At 35.2% G+C, this 20,822-nt stretch overlaps 1 protein-coding gene across 2 annotated transcripts; it reads right to left on the reverse strand.

The window, feature by feature from the left end:
* Window positions 1-7,058: 7,058 nt before the first annotated feature.
* LOC132636393 (E3 ubiquitin-protein ligase CCNB1IP1 homolog) lies at window positions 7,059-12,137 on the reverse strand. Of its 2 annotated transcripts, none has more exons than XM_060353246.1 (10): window positions 11,804-12,137; window positions 11,325-11,375; window positions 10,027-10,102; window positions 9,612-9,684; window positions 9,225-9,270; window positions 9,074-9,104; window positions 8,661-8,916; window positions 8,319-8,479; window positions 7,781-8,027; window positions 7,059-7,707 (listed from the first exon to the last, which is right to left on the reverse strand). In XM_060353246.1, the coding sequence occupies exons 3-10, from the start codon at window positions 10,094-10,096 to the stop codon at window positions 7,701-7,703; spliced, it is 891 nt and encodes a 296-aa protein (XP_060209229.1). In that variant the 5' UTR covers window positions 10,097-10,102; window positions 11,325-11,375; window positions 11,804-12,137; the 3' UTR covers window positions 7,059-7,700. The 2 variants fall into 2 exon arrangements, with proteins under 2 accessions (XP_060209229.1, XP_060209228.1); XM_060353245.1 differs by having other exon boundaries at window positions 7,781-8,057; window positions 11,804-12,131.
* Between the last annotated feature and the right edge of the window lie 8,685 nt (window positions 12,138-20,822).

Below are 20,822 nucleotides of genomic sequence, written 5' to 3' on the forward strand. Positions count from 1 at the left end.
TCGCAGCTTCTCTATCTTCTCCTTCACCTTATCTAGGGATTGATGGATAGAGGATACTTCTGCAACCTTTTCGTACTCTTCAAGCATGGCATTCGAAAGACGCTCTCCAGCTGCTATAAACGACTCTTTTCTTGCAACTTCCACATCCTTATCATGCAGAGTTGATCGTGCCTGGTCATATGAAGCAGCAAACTCAAAGAAGGAGTTCAATAATTTTATCAAAGGTAAAACATCCACATCCTTGCCATCCATCTCTTCGAGGATCACTCGGATCTCATCTTCAAGGGACGAAGCGCGATCTACATCACTTCTCGAGAGCTACCCTTGAATCACATCCCAAAGAGTAGAGATAAACTTCTTTCGATGGTTTAGGACAACCTTCTTTCCATCGAACACGGACACCGAAACTGCTGGACGCTTGTGTATATCAGAACTCAATCTTTCTCTAACTTCATCACGAGGAAGGGAGGTTGAATCTTTTCCTACTCTGGCTGTAAAAGGTGGTTGCATTAAGTCCGGACTAGATACAGACTCAGTACTATCTTGTGACCCTTCTCTTTGCAATACTCTCAGACCACTTGGTTGCACAAGAAAGACGAGAAATTAGTAAAGGTCACTGAGGTATACCTGGTAAACTAAAAGTTTATCTTATCATACCTCTTTAATGGGAGCTGTTATAGTCTTCGAAGGGCTACCAATGTTGTCAGAGATTTCAACCACAGGAGTTTTAGTATCTTCCAAGCTGCTTGGACGTGCTTTCACTCTCTTAAAGTTACGATCTCCATTGCTACTCTCGCTCCTTTCTTGGGATAGTCTTTTGGAAGAATAGACGACTTGAGCAGGACACTCTTCTCCTAAAACATTTGAAGGCAATTGAGCTTCCTCTCCTCGGTGCTGCCCAGACAACTTAGCATTTGAAGCACAAGGGATGTCAGTATTGGGGACTTCATTTGCACATACTTCATCTGATTCTTCCAAGAGTGCGGCAGCAATTGGCCCAACAACATTCATTAAAGTCTGCAGGTGTTTGTCAAGGAAATCCCCGTGCGTCTTCTTCCACCAGGTCTGGTAGTCAGCTGAAGAGAGTTTCTTTACATTGGAAGTGATTGAAGGAAAAACTGCTCGTGACATAGATCGATCCATCGTGCAAATCCTCCAAAACATGAGCCCTTCATCTAAAGATACATCGCGGACATCATTCCCCAAAATACCAGGCTTGTTTTGATAAAACCCAAATTGACGACTGAAGCGATGTGGACTATATGGCTCAATGATGAATGAATTATCGCACCTCAGAGGGAGATAGTTAAAACGGATATTCATAAAATAACTTGACTCCAGCTCTGGCACTCTACCACCATCTACATAATAGTAAGGGTGAGAATTATTCAGCATGGTTGATGTCCAAATCGCACTTTCCCCAATATGAATGCGCCTTCTCGCGTCACTTTTGTCAAAATACTTCGCACCACCTTCCCCTGAGTAGGCCACCATCTTGGGAATAGATGGTCCATGGGTAAGTGGATAATGAGTTTTAAAATAATGGGCAAGCCAGCCATAAACATAGTGAATAGGGAAGCAAACTTTAATTTGATCAAGTTGCGAGGAAGATGAAATCTTATTCAAGCCATTGTAGATACTTGCCAAAACTAGAATAGCAAGGCCGACCTTCCGTCCACTCGCCATCATGCTTGCCATCTTGAAAGTCCCTGGACGAATGAAATCACCTTTCTTATTTGGGAAGACGAAAGCGCATAACCAACAGGACAAGAAAGCTGCCAAATATGTATCGTCTCTTTTGTCATAAGTCACCCCAAGCTTGGAAAATACCGCGTCTTCTGTGTTTGACCATGTTGTCGTATCAGGTAAAGTCCCAGAAGGATTATGTGTCTATTTGAGACGAGCAGATTTCTTTTCCTTCCTTGGTGGAGCAGGTTCATACCTTAAAGGTTTCTTGCACCAAAATTTTATCCACTTGCTCAATGAGACTTCTTGGTCGACACCCCGGAGATGATGGAAGGCTGCGAATAAATATTCACAAGCTCGAGAAACATATCTTGTTCTTCTCTGGTCTAATCCTGTAAGTTCCTTAGCCTCAGGAACCACTTCTTCATAAAGAGAACCCCAAATAGGTAAGCCTCCAAGAACATGTAAGTCCCAAAGGGAAATGGATAATTCACCAACAGATGTAAGGAGTGTATTCGTCTTGGGGGCACCAAGCTTCACAGAATGCTTGCAGAATATCTGAATTGTGATCGTAAGTGAAAAGTGAAGCGTAAACCGCGTCATAAATCTGAGCCATGCCCAAGATTTCTTGACTCCTCCCAAGTATATCTTCAGCCCATTTCCAATACCCTGGAATGTGACGATACTCTCCCTCAATCGTTACGATGCCTCCCCAGCATACCTCTCCTTGAATTATACGACGAGCTAAGCATGGTAGTGCAGACGCAATGTTGGCATGATGATGGTTTGGTGCTTGGAGTGACCACATCTTGGATGATCGATTAGAATTTTGGGTTTTCTCCGACGTCCAGTTTGCCATATGAAGCGGATTCCTCAAAGAAGGTCACGGACTAGCATATCGCCCAGCTAGTATGGTATGAGTCAAGAATCTAGTTTGGTCTGTGCCATCTTCAGTCTCAACTACGAGATACCTTAGTTTGGTGGATGGGGAAGTGTAGTGTCTGAAGTAAACCATCTCTTCAAGCTGCAAAGGACAAGAGAAGTTATTAGTAGCAGACTTGGACATATATCCATAGGTACAAAGACCTTGACAAATGAACTCCCTAAATTCTTAAGGCGGGGACGAGTATCCATCTCTTTGCGCCGTAATATTACCTTACCATTCTTAGGGCGGGGACGAGTGTCCATCCTTTTGCGCCGTAAGATTACCTTACCGTTCTTAGGGCGGGGATGAGTAACCATCCCTTTGCGCCGTAAGATTACCTTACCGTTCTTAGGGCGGGGACGAGTGTCCATCCCTTTGCGCCGTAAGATTACCTTACCGTTCTTAGGGCGGGGACGAGTGTCCATCCCTGTGCGCCGTAAGATTACCTTACCGTTCTTAGGGAGGGGACGAGTGTCCATCCCTCTGCGCCGTAAGATTACCTTACCGTTCTTAGGGCGTGGACGAGTAACCATCCCTTTGCGCCGTAAGATTACCTTACCGTTCTTAGGGAGGGGATGAGTAACCATCCCTTTGCGCCGTAAGATTACCTTACCGTTCTTAAGGCGGGGACGAGAATTCATCCCTTTGCGCCTTAATATTACCTTCTTCATGCATGGGTCATTCTCTTGAACAAGAACTCATCATTGTCGTTTGGACAAAAAAAAAAGAGAAGGAAAAAGATGACAAAACGAAGCGCGAATCAGGAGAAAAAAAAATTACCTGGCACTCTAATGCTTTCGAATTGGACTCAAGCTTCTGTTAAAGAGAGCAAACAAATTGGTGCTCTAAGAATGAGAAGGACACAACTATTTATAGGGTTAAAAAAACTTACTGTCCAAATCCGAATAAAATATGGAAGTTGAATCCTAATAGGACCCTTATGTTGTTGGAGAAACATTCGGACCAAGGACATGTATGATTTGCAGCGGCGGCGCTATGCGAATCCTTGTTTGATTCAGAAAGAATTTCCAATTTGTCCATAGAGTAATCTTCCACTTCTGAAAATAGGAGTAAAAGCAACATTTATTGCTTGGGTATTATTTTGCATGGCAACAACAAGAAAAAGAAAACAAGTGGAAATTTATTTTACCGACGTGGGATCAGGTGCTAGGCGGCAACTATAAGCTGTTTACAACATTAATTAGGTAGCTGGCCTCTTCCTTATCCAAGTAGACATCAAATAAAGCTACTCGACTCCTAACGGGATTTAACGAAAGTGAGCAGTCGAATTATATACTTGTGATATGTCAATTGAGCAAGTGATTGAAGAATTAATATTTAATTATCATGTCTACTTAGTTGGACCAATATGAGATGATGAGCATGCTTATTGAGGCATCTGTAACAAAAAAAAAATGTTGATGGCATTGATTAGTACTTTCAAGACTGGTCTTTAAAGTATGTGTACTCCGACACGTCTTGAAGTAGGGGGCATTTGTGGACAATGATATTTTATCAAATTTAAATCCACAAGAAATTCGGATTATATTCAAAATATATTAGTCCAAATAATTAAATTATGGGCTAATATAATTGAGTTAATTATTTAGGTCCAATAAATATGGATTTAATTAGAGGAGTTCAAATGCATTGGGCTAGCCCATTTAATTAGGCTAAAAATGATAAGCCCACTTTGTCAAGCTCAAGATGTCATCTTATTCAAGAGGCCCAAATTGATGCCACATGTCAAATGACGTGGCACGCCAAGTCAAATAAAGGAGCCTATAGGGTCATGCCACGTGTCAACATGATGCAGCATGCCTAGACAAATCAAAGGTCAATGAAGATGCGCCATGTGTACAAGTGACATGTTCTGGCCAATCAAATATCGACATGTCAGCTTAATTCTGATTGGTCAAAAGAAGTCTGCCCTTATCACAACCCCTCCATCCTACAACTATAAATAGGGGTCTCATAATTCAGAAAAGGGACAGAAATTTTAACAAGAAGCAAGAGAGAGCTCGTGGATCAAACGCTGCGGATTTCTCTACAAGCTAAAAGCATTCAAGTATTTCTCTAGAAGTTCTAGAGATCTAGACGAAGATTCAAGATCAAGCTTCAAGCCCTTGAATCCAAGTACAAGTTCAAGATCAAGACCACAGATTCAAGATCAAGCTCAAAAGCCCTTGAATTCAAGTACAAGTCAAGATCAAATCCATCAAGTTCAAGATCAAGCTCAAAAGCCCTTGAAATTATTGTTGAAAAGACGAATCAGAGGAATAATAGAGATTGTAACACTCATATTCTGAAATCAAATACAACGATTGTTGCGATATTTTTCTGTCTTGATTATTATTTTCTCGACGCGAATTTTATTGTCTACAGTACTTTCAACCACTTTTTTGTAACGTAAAGAGCCCACGGACAAAAATTAAAGACCAATGATTTGAGGGGCGTAAATTAAAGACCACCCCAAGATAGGGGCATTCGGGCAAATTGCCCAGGTGCTTCTACCTTTATCCGGCAACATTTATGAGGGTTGGAAAACTGACAGCTAGGCCCAATATGAGCAATCTAGTCCCATTGGTGTATTACCAGAGGATTTTTTTTTTTTTTTTAATAATCCGAATGTATTTCCAGAGTTGAATAAACTTGTGACTATTTGGATGAACTTTTCAATAGGAGTCCAATGCCAAAAAATAATACGATTAATCTAATGTTATATATAATAATTTCATTTTTCTTTTATCTTCAAACTTTTCCCCCTAAGTTAACGCCCTTTCTAGTTTGAATATTCTTTAAATTTTTGCTATTTTACTGGCCTGCTCTCCATTGTCTCCGATCTCTTTTGCTTCATCTTCTTCTTTTATTATTTTAATAATTTAATTTTATTGATAATTTTAAAATATTTATCAAACGGGGAAAATACATCAAAATTTTGTATACCAACTACTGTGGTTAAATAATATCTAATGAAATTAATTTGATTATTCATCTATACAGGTTAAGACGGTATTATTTTGATCTCAAGTTCTAACAGCAATTTTTGTGCGCACTTTAAGTAGTACTACTTTATAATTCAAAACAATTACTTTTAAAGTATTTATGCAGTTTAAAGTTTTCATCTTTATGTGATCTCACACATAGCAAGATGACCAGAGCTTCTGGAGTCAGCTAACAATGGTACTATCATCTTTATGTGATCTCACTTAAGGTTCACATTTTCTCTACCCATTTTCAACATGGGATATCACTGAATTGTCCTGGAAAGCTCTAATTTTGACAGTTCTATCGCCTTCCCAGCATGATATCAAGAGATTATATAAATACAAAATGTAGTTTTTGTTAGTTCTCGCATATTAGCTGGAAATATATCTTCTTATAGGTGTCCCTGGAATTATTGACAAGCAGAGAAACTATTTGTTGACATGGTGAGTGGTTTTGTTCTGACCTTTCTGTACTCGGAAGAGCGTGTCATTTTATGGATCTCTAAATACTACTGGTAATTTACAGCAGAAAGGAAGAGGGTATTTCCATTTTCCAGACTAGTAACTTACTGAATCCTCAAGTACAAAAGAGGATATGATATGGACTAAGTTTCAATTGATAGTTTGAGAAAGAGAGTATTTCCAGGTACAAGGGTTCATATTTAAAAAAAAAAAAAAAAATGGCTAACACTTTGTACAAGTATTACTCTTTCGATGGACATTTGCAGCTTTGCAATTTCTTGGCCAGCCATTGAGAAGCACGTTAAATTTGGAAAATAAAAATAAAAATTGTATGTTAGTCGTAACTGTGAGAGATCACGCTTTATGTATCATGGCCTTACAGAAAATGTTAGTCCACCAGCATCAAATTATCTTTCATAATTATTGTGATGAAGTGCAAAGGCGGATCCAGGATTTAAACTCTATGAGTTCAATCTTAAGATTCTTAGCATTGAAGCCAGTATATTATTAAAGTTATGGGTTCAAATCGACTATTTATTATAGTTTTAGTAATTTTTTACACATAAATCTATACTCCGCGTCAAAAGTCAAGTGTTGAATTGAACCCTACCTACAAGGCTAGATACACCTCTGATGAACTGACTAATTTTATATGGACCTCTGTGAAAAGGAAGAACAAGTTTTTACAGGGAATGGATCTGGAAACAGACAATCCTCCAGCCAAGAATGGCAATAAGTAATAAATATTGTGCAAAAAATCTCACCATATCTTCATATGAGAATAAATTTACCGGTGCTGGGTTTTACATTTAAGCCAGCAGATAATCATTAGAGTGGAAAGTTAATCAAAAGAAAATAGCAATAAAACATCAAGTATTGTCGCAATCTAAGAATCAAAGCAGCACCATCCATGCGTAAGAAATCAAGTCCATTTAGACTAGCAGCAAGTCAAAAGTTACCTCTGGATGATATAAAAGTAATGATGCTAAAAAGGGTCAAAAATGAACATGACTTGAATTTAGAAGTATTTCAGAAGATCATATGTAGGTTCTAAACAGCCCTTACATACTACATTTAGAAAGAAAAAAAAAGTAACAATACTCTGAAGTACTTTTTGAGAAATTTCACTGGGAACTTGGAAGTACTTTGGGACTGGTAGTGTGGAGGTAAAGCTCAATAGAGGTGATAGCTGCTTTAGAAATCAGAACTGGTAAAGCATATAACTATGTGACTGCAGTAAACAGTAATTTTACTTTTAATTTTAGTAAGCTTGCATCCATTAGAAATGGATGTAATTCTATAGTTAGCACTTGCCTCTTTTTTCTTTTCCAATTCTTTTCGATTGAGGATAGCCCTTAAAAAGTGGGGAGGAGAAAGGAATATTGAAGAAGTTAAGACTTCTAGTGGCATTAGAATCCTACACTTAACAGTGTAAGAGAAGTTGCAACTATTATATTGTAACTCATATCACATCACATCATCTTAGCTTTACTTTGCCACTAAGCGAAGTCAGCAAGCATGTCAATATCTGGCACTTTATTGCATAAAATATTCACAGTGAAAACGTCAGGAAACCTGATCCGCCGTTGTATCTCAAGTATATATTTCTCCACACTATTGAAACTGAAATATCTGCCCACTTACAACCTGGAGAACCAAATATTTGTAAGAATTCAGCTTTTAACATATTAGCTTAATGGAGGTAACTTTTGTGGCTTACGCGAACATCTGCGGCTGATTGCGGGAGACTTGAGGTCGTTTAATCGGCGAAAAGATGAGATTCCTAAGGGTCTTTGTGGGGTTGCCTGCTCCAGTTCCAACACCAAGCATAGAACTTGCACCTGTCCTTCTGTTTCCAGCATCTACTGGTATTGCTGATTGTCTTGCAGGGGAGCCACTAGAGATATCGAAAGGGCCAGAGTTAGAACCGTTCTGTCTTGGTGGAGGCCAAATGTCCTCTCTTGGCCCTGGAGTTTCAGGAGTGCGAACCGACCAATCTGCAGCAAATGAGTCAACTAATATTTTGCTAAAAGGTTAATGCAGTTTTGAAATATTGCAAAATTAGAATACTTAGACAATCAGTATTCAAATATTGAGCAGAATACATCTTGTAAATGAAGAATTTTGACAATGTGTACTTGTAGTTGTACACTAAGAACAACAAATCTTGTTTTCCAAACTAAACCAGCCTCGGATATGTCATGCAATTATTTCAAAAAAAAAAAAAAAAAAAAAAAAAAAAAAGGAGAAAGGATTACCTTTTCCCATGTGAACTCTGTTGTCCATCATATTAGCATTATTCGCAAACAAATCTGGCTCTGTTCTTGAAAAGAATTTTTTTGGCTGAATGGCTGAGCGCTTTACTGATTCATATTCATCTCTCAACTGATCATACATTTCATCAAGTTTTCTTTTTTGCCTGATAAGGAGCAATATTAATTCTGAGATTAAGTACAACTGATAGCAGATTCTAGAAGAAAAGCACAGTGTACTCTTGCAGCTTCCCCAAAAATTTAATAGATTATAGTGGATAATTAGAGCACACTTTTGCAGTTCCATTAGATTTCTTTTGTTTTTGGTGGGTGGGGAATAAATAAAACCTGGATTTCTCAGCAAATTTTTCTTGGAGTTCCTGCTTGTCTTTAGATAAGCTCTCAATCTCTTGTTCCATCATTTGGCACCTTTTACCCATTTTCTGGTATGCAGTATGCACTTGCTCCAACTTTTCAGAGAATTTTTCTTGCATCATCCCACATTTCTGACGACATTGAGCTACTATCCTGTTCATCTTGAATTGCATTTCCAATTCCTTTTGCCCTATGTAGAAAGTCACACTTCTGTAGGCACTCTTCATCACTGGGTATGATTAAGGAGAAAGTAACGAACTGTATCGTTACCTTACATCTAATTCAAGAAGTAGTACGTTTATTTAAACTAACTGAAGATCACTTTGTTTCAAAAGTAAAACTCAACATTACAAATGTTGCAAAACGGGGCAGATGATGAAGGATACATATCTGTGGTGATATTCCGGCCATGGCCATCTGCATAAGAATGTGAACAAATTTTAACTAGAATGCTAACTGAGAAATGAGGGACAATGAAAAAGATTTGGTCACCAGGAATGTAGAAAGTGAGAATATAAGGAAGCAATCTATGCTTACATTTGTCCATTCATCACTTGGACTGACGTCCACAGGTTTCATGAGACTGAGAAGAAAAAGGTCAGGAACTTGGTATTATAACAGACAATTCGACAAAATTGCCACACATTATTTTGAGTGATTAGTTAATCTTAGTAGAAGTGGAAGACCGACCACTTATTATATCAAATGTAGTAGTGCGAAACAAAACCAATGTTCAGGAAATGTCATCACCCCATGCCCCCAGCCTGTGAAAAAAAAAATAGAGAAACATATCTAAAGGAGAAAGAGACAAGCAGCTAGAGAAAGTGAAAATTTAGGATAAACCTTTCGCCAAATGAGTCATTTTTAAGTGAACTGCAAAACACTTCAACCTCAAAGATGAAAGGGGTGGGGAATAGCACTAACCTTTTAGACAATACTTGATCACAGATAGGACAAGCAGCATCATTGCTGAGAATCTTACTGGCATCGTCCTGGCCTATAAACATTGTTAAGGAATCATAGCATTTGTACACTAAAATCATGTTCCTGAGAAAATTGCGCAAATACATATGCCTATATGGAGAACCTTTTTTTTCAGAATAATAGTGGTATCTAGGCTAGCTTTCACGCACATTGACCGATCCATCAGGTACCTGTTACCTCTCACCGGTATAGGTACCAAATAACTTTGCCACTAGGACCTGGACAGACGGAAAAAGTTCACTTACTGCCTCCTCTGCTGGATTTGAAATTTAATTCCCAAGAATGTCACTCTAGTTCTTCGACACACACAAAACAAATGCCTGCCTATATGGAACACATACAAAAACTAGGATACAGAAGAGGTGGCCACAAGTGGTGGTGATGGCCTGTCCTTCCAGTTCACGCCAGCAAGCATTGCATCTCATCTCACCCTTCAGAAATGATTGTCAATTTCATAGCACATTAGACAAAGTTCTGGAATCATTCAAAAGTCCTAGAACAATTTTGATTCCATTCACTCTAAAGCTGTGGACACACAGAAATATTCAATAAGAAAAGACTAATTATCCCTACAACAAAGTTGACACAGCGCTGAACAAACTTTGCTTCTCGAATGACACCAGAGAGACAATCCACTAAACAGCCAATTGTAGCTGGTTAATCCATTTTCAAACAGGATTAATGGAAAGAAAAACGTCCTAACGGCAGACCAGAATATCCATAGCTGGAACCTCTTAACTGCTTATAAACTATTGTTCTATCAGGGTTCATATTTGGATAGTCTAAGGAAACTAACTAGAAACACAAAAAACGTGTTTTAATAACTGGAGTAGAAAAGCCAGTTAACTATCACGTTGCTTGCCAGTTAAGAATAATTGACTTCAACAAAGAAAAACGTCATGGATATGCACGAACCACAATCACTAAGTATTCAGATTAAAAGAAGTACTGGCAAAAATGCTACTGCAGTTGCAAGTTTTCTAAAAATGATTAAAGTTTTACAGAGTGATATTATTATACACTATCAGGTACTTAATAAACACTAAAGGTAACTGTATATAAGGAATATAAATAGATAACCTGGAAAAGATGGTAACTAACCAGTTATATATCCAGCTAAATTACTCTGATAGTGTAAAACACTGCCAGTCAATACAATTTAAAGGCGGAATACATAGAGAGACACTTAAACTTGGCCTCTACAGTCAGTTGAACACTCCAACTTACGAAATAATCATCTAGACACCTCAACTCGTCTCCACTTTATCAGTTTAATACTCCAACTTACAGATTGATCATCTAGGCACCTCCAAAATTAATGTATCACGTCAGCATTGGGTGTCCAGGAGACACAATGGGGAGGAGTTGAGGTGTCTATATGTGCATTCTCAAAGTTGGAGTGTTCAGCTGCTAGCTGAAGTCAAGTTAAGGTGTCTATATATGTATTATGCCTAATTTAATAAACATGAATGATTTTCCAGATTCCTTCATTAGGAAAGCTAAAATAGTTAAAGGAGTCTTCCTACAAAGACAAAGTAGGAAATAGACAATTTTCAATCCTATCTTTTCCAAACCGCCAAACAGATAATAAGAATATCAGGTGCTTTGTATAATTTTTTTTTAAGAAAAAGTACTTAGGAAACAAATTTTCACCTTCAGACGAGCACAATTAATGGCTTGTTCGCAGAAGTTCTGATCCGAAACCTGAAAATAAAAGGACAGCTGCTTTCAGAGGATATATTTACACAATCAACAACGTAATCTCCTGTCCCAATTTATGTAATACTTTTCGCTTCTCGAGATTTAAATTGGATTAACTTTTATCAATATTTTAAGGTGTATTTTTTCACCAAATTGATATGAGAAAAATTGAAATTTATAGTAGTAATTTTCAAATATATAAATTTTATTTTTAAAAAATTGAGTTAATCTAATCCAATTCAGCTTCAAAGTTTAGTCAAATTGACACTTGAAAAGCGAAAAGTATCACATAAATTGAGTTAGAGAAAATACTATTTAAAAAATATACACACAACGAGATTAATTCGTGTCGAACTTGTAGAATTTGAAATATTCTTAAATAACCGGAACATAACAAGCAAAATCGGAGTTTTAGAAGATTAAATACAGACTTTGAAATACTCAGGCGAAGGAAATGGCTGAAAATCAGATAACACGAAGCAACGATTCGAAGCGATTGAAATTCAATTCCAAATAGCGAGACTCCAAAACTAACTACATAGATCTGTACAACTTCAAAATAACATCCACGATTTTGAAATCTCCACTGGATAATTGATAGTGAAATGTGAGCTGTAATGTGTATTTCAGATTGAAGCTTCTCTCTCCATCATCTATTTGTATTTTTGAAATGGCGGCAACTTTCTTATTTATAACGGTTTCCTTGACCCGAACCGAACCGCGCTGTGTAAAGTGTAAATAACCATCGGGACATTTTTTTTCCAAATTAACTTTTCTTTTTGTTTTCTTATCATCCGCGTGCAAAAATAAAAACATTTTGGAGTATGTACCTTTTATGGAGAAAAATAAAAACATTTTGGAGTATGGAGAAAAATAAAAACATTTTGGAGTATGTACCTTTTATGGAGTATGTACAATAGACCCTTGTGGTCCGGCTCTTTCCCAAACCCCACGTATAGCGGGAGTTTAGTGCACCGAGCTGTCCTTTTTTTACCTTTTATGGAGAAAAAGAACGGGCAATTTCTACTCGATATACAATTGTAGTTATTAATGGTTAACATTGACCAAAAGCCCATAACTTGTTTCATTTCAAGTGGTCTTATATGCAAAAGTAATTTTGGAAGAGAGTATCGGGTTAGTCTTTATTTTTTGGTTAAAAAAAGTGTATACTTACCAATCTAAGTTTGTTCTTATTAGGTGTTAAGTGATTAAATTTCAATACTTATTTAATTAGGAATAGTTTAGTCAATTACCTATTTTTTCTTAGAAGTTAGTATTTTCTTAAGGGGTGTTTAAATGGCTAAGTGGACACTCTTTTTTAATCGAATGGAGTATATATGAGATGAAAATGTATTTATTTCGGAGAGGTTGATGAAAGTAATTATTATAGATGTTTGGATGTATTAATTCGTATTAGTATCAATTCCATCAGATGACTGAACATCACCACAACACTAATCAAGCCAAAATTTATCTTTTTTTATTTTTCTCATTTAGGATTGATTTTATGTATTTTCTCTATATTAGTAAATATTTCATATGTTGGTTGAGCATTAATCGTAAAATTGTTAATACTAGTTTTGCTTGCATTAGATGAAGTCTTGATTTTCCAATCAGATAACTTCTTTTGAGTTTTTCAATAATATAATCAAAATGAAAGGAATTGACCTTAGTGGTAAAAAGAGGAACACCTAGGTAGCTAATACAGTCGGATCTCTCAATGAAAGTATCCGTATATAATAACACCTCTCTCTAATAGTTAAATTTTTTGGGAATCGATTTTTTTTGTTATATTTTACTTCTCTATAACAACATTTTACCTATAACAGCAACAACCAACTTTATAACAGTACACTCTTTGTAAAATTACCCCCCATCTAACTGTTATCTTTTTTTTTTTGGTAATATAATAATTAACTATCTTTATAAAAATAGAATACTTATGATTACCAATAATAAGTATAGAGATATGACCAAATATTTGATTTTTTTAATACACTATTTATGGTAAAGAGTATTATACGAATATATATCTTTTCATCATTAAAAGATTTTTCTTTGTTATATAAAGTGTGAATAAGCTTAGAATTTAACAACTAAAATTAAAAAATTAGATTTTACGCATCTTTTTTGCATATAACAGCGAAATATTATTTAAATGTCAATGTTGTTATAGGTGTATAACAGTCATTCTGTATAACAGCTAAAAAAATTTTGGATCCAATAATGCTGTTACAGAGAGGTTTGATGAGAACATGATTTCTAAAAATATTTGGGAACACAAATATTTTAAACTTGAGAAGTTAATAGTACCATTTAATAATCAATACGTATGGCGAACTCATCAATTGTTGGACAAGCATAGGTGTTGCTTAGTAATAGTTCTACGGGTGTAAATATTTCCTAGTTTGACTACTAACTCTGTTGACTGTAATATGGTGGCTGGGCCACAACAAATTGATCCCCTGTAGTTGTTTTGCTAAATATATATTATGGATCTGATTTATCCAAATAATAATAATAATAATAATAATAATAATAATAATAATAATAATGATCGACGATCCAATTTCCGCCATCATCTTTAATTCCTCTAAATTCTAAATTTATTTCTACTGCAAACGGTAGAAAATGAGAGTTTAGCATTCCTTTCTTTCCTTGAAGAATCCAATTTTGTCTAGATTTAATTCCACCTCATTTTGCGAATAAAAACAAAAGTACGGAAGAAACGAGAAAAGGTCATAAATAGTCATTTATCTATGGGAGTAGGTCTAAAATAGTCTCTTAATTATATACTTACCGGTTTTAGTCCTTTAACTATCCAAAAACTTATCAAATTTGGTCTCCATCTATTTTTTTATACAAACAGCGTACAAACTCATAAACCTTCGTGAGATTAATCATTAAACCATTCCTCAGACATATATTTCTCTCTCCCTGCTTCTTTTTCCTCAAGTTCCTCTTGTTAAAAAAAAAAAAGTGCATTCTGGCACTGATGTCGCTCTCGAGTCTCTAAAATTCGAAAAGACAAACTCAGGCACAAAATTTCTGTAACCATTCTTCTCAAACACTACTAAAAAACTGGTAAAAATCGATGGAAAAAACCGACGGAAAGACCGACAGATTCTGTCGGTTTTTCAATAATATTTTTAAGAAAATCGACGGACTGCGTCGATTATTTTTTGCACAAAAATGCCCAAAAAAATATAATTATTTGTTATATTATTTTCTAAAATAAACCGATGGAGTCCGTCGGTTTTTTATTTTTATTTTTTTATAAAATCCGACGGAGACGGAGTCCGTCGGTTTTTAAAGCGAAAAAACAGTATAAATTAAATCAATGTAAGTATATGAACAAAAAATAATAGTGGTCTAGTGGTAAAGCCCTTTAATGCCAAGGAACATACCCGGGTTTGACTCCAAGTTCCTACATTTCATTCTTTAATTTTCAAAAAAAAAACCGACGTGAGACCGTTAGTTTTTTTTTTTTTTTTTAGCAAAACGACTGACTGGGTCGGTTTTAACCGACGCAGTCCGTCGGTTACGAAACGCGAGAGAGAACTTGAGGAAAAAAATTGAGGTTAAAGAATGAACTTGAGGAAAAAGAAGCAGGGAGAGAGAAATATAGGTCTGAGGAATGGTTTAACGATTAATCTCACGAAGGTTTATGAGTTTGTACACTGTTTGTATAAAAAATAGATGGAGACCAAATTTGATAAGTTTTTGGATAGTTAAAGGACTAAAACCGGTAAGTATATAGTTAAGGGACCATTTTAGACCTACTCCCATAGATAAGGGACTATTTATGGCCTTTTCTTCGGAAGAAACAATTATTTTTGCTCATTACCCTCTTAGCCAAAAAAAAAATTCCAGGAAAGATATTTTTAAAAATATTCTGGTTCAAAATGTTAATCTTTTCTCGAAAAAATGACATCATAATTAAGGCTACTTATATGTAGATTTAGTTCGATTTTGTATGTTATTGGTTAGATTTAGTAATTATTGGTTTGTAAACATGCTAAACCGATAATCAAGTCAATAAGATATTCGTTATGGGTTATCAATTAGTGATCCTTAACGATTCAGTTATCGCTTTACTTATAAGAAAAATGTCTTTTTAGGGGCTAACGACTAACCTACCCCTTTAAATATTTTTATTTTTTCATTCATTAATATGCACTTTCCTCAACGATAACCTCTAGACGAAACCATCTTCGACTTTCACATTAGCATGTGTTACCAAAACAAAAAACTAATGCAAAATCACAAAATCGTAATAACAAAATTATTTTCAGCTTCCGATTTATTGCTAGCTACTAAATTTTGGATTGAAGGATTATCAAATGGGAAAATGACCTAATAATACGTATTTAAGATATCATATTACAAAATATAAGAATACTTTTTCTTATTTACAAAACATATTAACAATATTACAAAGTATACCAGATTTGAGCTTAATGAGATACCCACGATTTTAGGCCTTTTTTAAGGAAGAAAATCTGATTTTAAATGTAGACTTAATTTTAGGATACTTACCATTCAACTTCTTTTTCTTTTTAAAAATATTTCTCTCTATCTTTCTCCCTCTATGATAGACACCATTTTCATACTTAAAATTCATCTTCTCTCTTAGTATAAATTTTCAAACCAATATTACAAAGTATTTTTGATTACTAACTTGTGTATTAATTGTATATAAAAATTGATTTGTATCGTTTTGAGATATATATGATCATTGTGTGTTTTGAAAATCTGTATAAATTATATAAGCTGTAGTTTTAAAAAATGTTGAAAACTAATATATGTATGAAATGTGTACGGAGTCTGCTATATGTCATTTTTTAGATATATGCGGCACAATGTGTATGAAATGCAAACAAATTCGATATCAATTAGTCTTTAAAATGTAGAAAAATGATGTGTATGAAATGTGGATGGAATTTGGTTTGTATCAATCAGAAAACTTATTATACATATATACTTTCTCATAATCTATACATACTTTGATTAGATTTTATATAATTTATATGTTTTTTATCATAATCGCAATATAGAGAAAATACTCAAAATACCCTCAACGTTTGGCTAAAATTCCAACTACACACCTAACCTTTGCGGGGGTCCTATTACCCCCTGGACAAATTTTTTTCAGTAGCAAAATGCCCTTTTTTTGCTGATGTGGCAGTCAAATATGACAACTCCCAATTTAAGACAGACGCTTGTCTACACGCGTCTAGCCCACGTGCCACGTCATCATCCTCTTCATTAGGAGTTGAAAAAAAAAATCACATTAGATTTATGATTTACACTTTCGTATAGCCAGGAAAGGGAAATTCTTGTGATCTTGCTAGCGTGCAACAGTATAGACGAAGGAGTCTATATCAGTTGCTCAAAATAGCTCCGACAAATCCCATAGAATGAAGCAATTAGAACAGCTCCAAATTCAGGAGCTTAAAATGCTACAGCAATTTGGGACGGATACTAAAATTAGTAATGACTGTGGAAGCATCTGATTCTTTAGAACTATATACATCTTCTCCACCGTTCAATGTTTCCCACGACGAAAACTCCTCCCTTCTCCATTTCCATTCTCTATTCTTATTTCTACTAGTATATTCTAAAACTCGGAAACAGATGAAATAGTTACAGTTGGATAGATCAGAATTTCCAAATAACTAATAACTACAGTTTAGGTCGGCTCTGGAGAGAGAAAGGCTCAAGGATGAAGGAAGCTGACAACGTAATTAAAAAATCAGATTTGAGCAAAAACAGGAAAAAGTTGGTGAAGTTAACAAATCTTTTTTTTTTTTTTTAATTTGATTTGGAAAAACAGTGATTATAATCCAAACAAACCCAAATGGGAAAGGAAGCTTCCTAACACCAAGTAGAACAAAGTTCATCCATTAATTTGATCAAACAATCAAGAATTTAAAGAAACTCACTTAGTGTTCTTCATAGCTTTCTCCACAATGGAGTTTAATTTTCTCCCCAAATCAACTCAAAGAATCTCCAACCAAGCAACAAGTAGCAACGGAGTTTAATTTATGAATTTATAATGGGTATTATTTTGACAAAAAAAAAATGGAGATGAGTATTAAATAGGGTGAAGAAGAAGATGAAGTAGCCTAAAAATGAAAGGAGTTCAAATTTTATCTACGTGGCATCATATGTGGCAGCTTAGTTGGCGTCCAAAACACGTCAGATGCAGATTTTTGAAGTCCATAACGCGCCACTGAGCGGTGCGTTCACGCTCTCTGCCACATCAGCAAAAAAGGGTCATTTTGCTACTGAAAAAATTTGTCCGGGGGGGTAATAGGACCCCCGCAAAGGTTAGGTGTGTAGTTGAGATTTTTGTCAAACGTTGGGGGGTATTTTGAGTATTTTCTCCACAATATACATACAACTTTTATACATATTTCATACGTAGAAATTATAACGAATTTATACATTTATACATATTACATACAAAAATTAATATATATTTATTTTCTGGTGTATGAACTTTGTATGGAATCTGGTTTGTATCAATTACAAGTTTATTAAAATTTATACATACTTTGATTAGATTTTATACTATTTATATGTATTTTATAATAATCAAAATACACATACAATTTTTATACATATTTCATATATAAAAATTATAAGAATCTATACAGTTATACATATTGAATATGAAAATTATACATATATGTTTTTTGGTATATGAAATATTTACATAAAAATTACCGATTATAATGGACTTTTTGAGTAAAAATTGGAGAAAATTAGGTAACAATATCTCTTAATCTTGAATGGGGAGAGAAAAGTGGATGAAATAAGGAAGCAAAAGTTGGAGAAAATCAGGGAACTATATCTCTAAATTTTGAATGGAGAGAGAAAAATGGATAAAATAACTAAAATGATTTCCTTACCTTATTTAATGTGTTTTATTTGCTTCTTTTTAAATTTACATAATTCGTATAGATTTTGTAACAAGTCTATTGATATATTTTGTAAACTAAAAAATATCGTCATGTTCTGTAAATATACCCTCTTATCATGTACATATATGTTTTTTGCCCTTATCAAATAGTGTTGCATCTAAATGATTTACTGATAAGCCCAAAAGACAATAGTATGGGTCCGAACAACCGGCCCAAAAGATGATGCCCGCTCAAAATTTTATGGGTTGGGCTTAAAATAATTTCATATTGGGCTAATTTTAGCCCAACCCAATATAACCCATTTTAAAGTGGGCAATTCGCAGAATTGCCCTTCTTTTGGAGTGGTCTTTTAATTTTGCCCCTCATATTTGTAATCTTTAAATTTTGCCCTTCAGCTAGAACCCATGAGTTCTAGGTTCGAATTCCCACTCAGTCAAAAATTTTAAAAAAATTCGCTAGGCAAAGTTTAAATTTCGCTATGCCCCCACCGGCAGAATTTTAGTTATGTTAACCAAAAGTCTGCCGATGGGGGCAGACTTTGCCTTGAGACATATATATATATATATATATATATATATATATTTTACTTTTCAAGGTAAACTTTTTGTTATGCCTTAACTAAAAGTGTGCCCCATAAGTATGCCTCATAAGGCGGAACTTTTTCTTAAGAAATAACTAAAGTTATGCCGGACCCGACATAACTATAAGTTCCGCCTTATAAGGCAAAGTTTATGTCTTAAGGAAAAGTTCCGCCTTAGGGGTATACTTTTAGTTATGCCTTAACTAAAAGTCTGCCCCATAAGGCATAACTAAAAGTATGCCCCATAAGGCGGAACTTTTCCTTAAGGCATAACTAAAAGTTTGTCTTATAAGGCAAAGTCTATGTCTTAAGGAAAAGTTATGCCTTATGGGGCATACTTTTAGTTATGCCAGTACCGAAGATAGTAAGAAATCCGGACAAAACCTTCCTGTTTTTGGGGAAGAAGAAAGTATTGGATTAAGTAGGCAATCTTAGGACAATTCTTTTTCTTCGTTAGGGCTTTTAGCCCCGAGTCGCTGACACAATGGAGCATCTTAGACAAGATGAAATTGAGCTTCAGATTGGATTCAACACTACATGCGGTATTCCATTCCGGCCCTCACTAGCTCTTTGCTTGCTTGTACAAAGAGCATGCCCGAGAGGGCTACTACGCTCACCGCGCACTTGCATTACCACTTGAGCTTCGCTACCGCTCCGCCCAGCTCCTACGCCTACCACGAACTTAAACTAAAAGCCTGCCCCATAAGGCATAACTAGGAAAAGACTTTTAATTAAGGCTTAACTAAAATTCTGCCCATAAGTATGCCGGACCCGGTGTTATACCCTATTTTAACCGGGGTCAAAATAGTTTACAACATTCCGGTGATTCCGGGGTTATTTAAAGTTAGAGAGTCGCCACCTAATTATTTACGGTGAATTAGGACACCTAAAGCTCATTAAAGTTATTTTTAAAGTTAACTCCGTTTAAGGTCTACGAAACTTAAGGCTCTAGGTACGGGTTCAACTAATCTAGAGGGAAGGTATTAGGCATCCTCTAAATTCCATTAATAATGGTTAACCGACCGAACTCAAATTTAATTAGGCTAAGAATGTAGATGTAATATTTTATAATATGTAAGAAAATATCTTGTACGTGTTGCCAAAGCTATAGTGGAAATATAAATATGCTATTTTAAAATAAGGCTTTTAGAAAAGATAATATTCTTTTACATAAAAGACTTTAGTTATAAGTAAACTAAAAAGTGCGGGATTATACGATGTTTTGTAAATATTCGAAACAACTTAATAACTAAGTGTTAACTGATTTATTAAGAAATATGTTATTTTGAGCATAAGCGTAACTGAAGAGAATATATTGAAAGTATTTTAAGAAAAGAGTCATCGTAAAATAATTTATATTTCACAATCTAATAAGTGGGTAAATACCATATATAAGAATACTTGTGCAATATAGTAGTATAAGTGAAACAAAAGCTTAAAGTTGGACATATAGATCTTGTAAAAACTTGTAAAATACATATTTTGATGTTTCTGGAACCGATTTGGACTCAACCATGAGTCATTTTAGAGTTAAAAATATTTGGTTAGTAAATCATCCTATGGGTTTTAGTCATTGGTTTTAAATCATTAATTAGAGGTAAACACCTATGTGATCAAACAAACTAGTTTTTGACTAAACACAATGTTCAGGAGCATCAAGTAAGATACCAAATAAATAACACATACAAGGCACTTAATTAATCGGCAAAAATAAAGTAATGCAGCAACTGTTTGCTGCTCTCTTTTATGCTATTGTTCGGACGAGTTTCGAAGGAGAGCGAAACATATAAAGGAGGATGTGGACGCGTATTTCAAGCCTTCGCGAGGTGACGTCGAGTCTTAAAGTAAGACCCTTCGACTCCGGTGTGTCATGCAAAAGAAAAAGAGAAAAAAAAAATATTAGAGTGGTGACATGATTCTATAACATACAAGATTTTTATA

Source organism: Lycium barbarum, chromosome 4 (genome assembly GCF_019175385.1).
Source record: "Lycium barbarum isolate Lr01 chromosome 4, ASM1917538v2, whole genome shotgun sequence".
In the NCBI taxonomy this organism is placed as follows: Eukaryota; Viridiplantae; Streptophyta; class Magnoliopsida; order Solanales; family Solanaceae; genus Lycium; species Lycium barbarum.

Bases quoted from the DNA above. Each gene is read 5' to 3' on its own strand.
- LOC132636393 (XM_060353245.1), bottom strand. From the start codon at position 10,096: ATGAGATGCAATGCTTGCTGGCGTGAACTGGAAGGACAGGCCATCACC. The intron at 9,685-10,026 runs GTATCCTAGTTT...CAATGTTTATAG, and splicing joins CACTTGTGGCCACCTCTTCT to GCCAGGACGATGCCAGTAAG. The intron at 8,058-8,318 runs GTAATCCTTTCT...CATTTGCTGCAG, and splicing joins CAGAGTTCACATGGGAAAAG to ATTGGTCGGTTCGCACTCCT.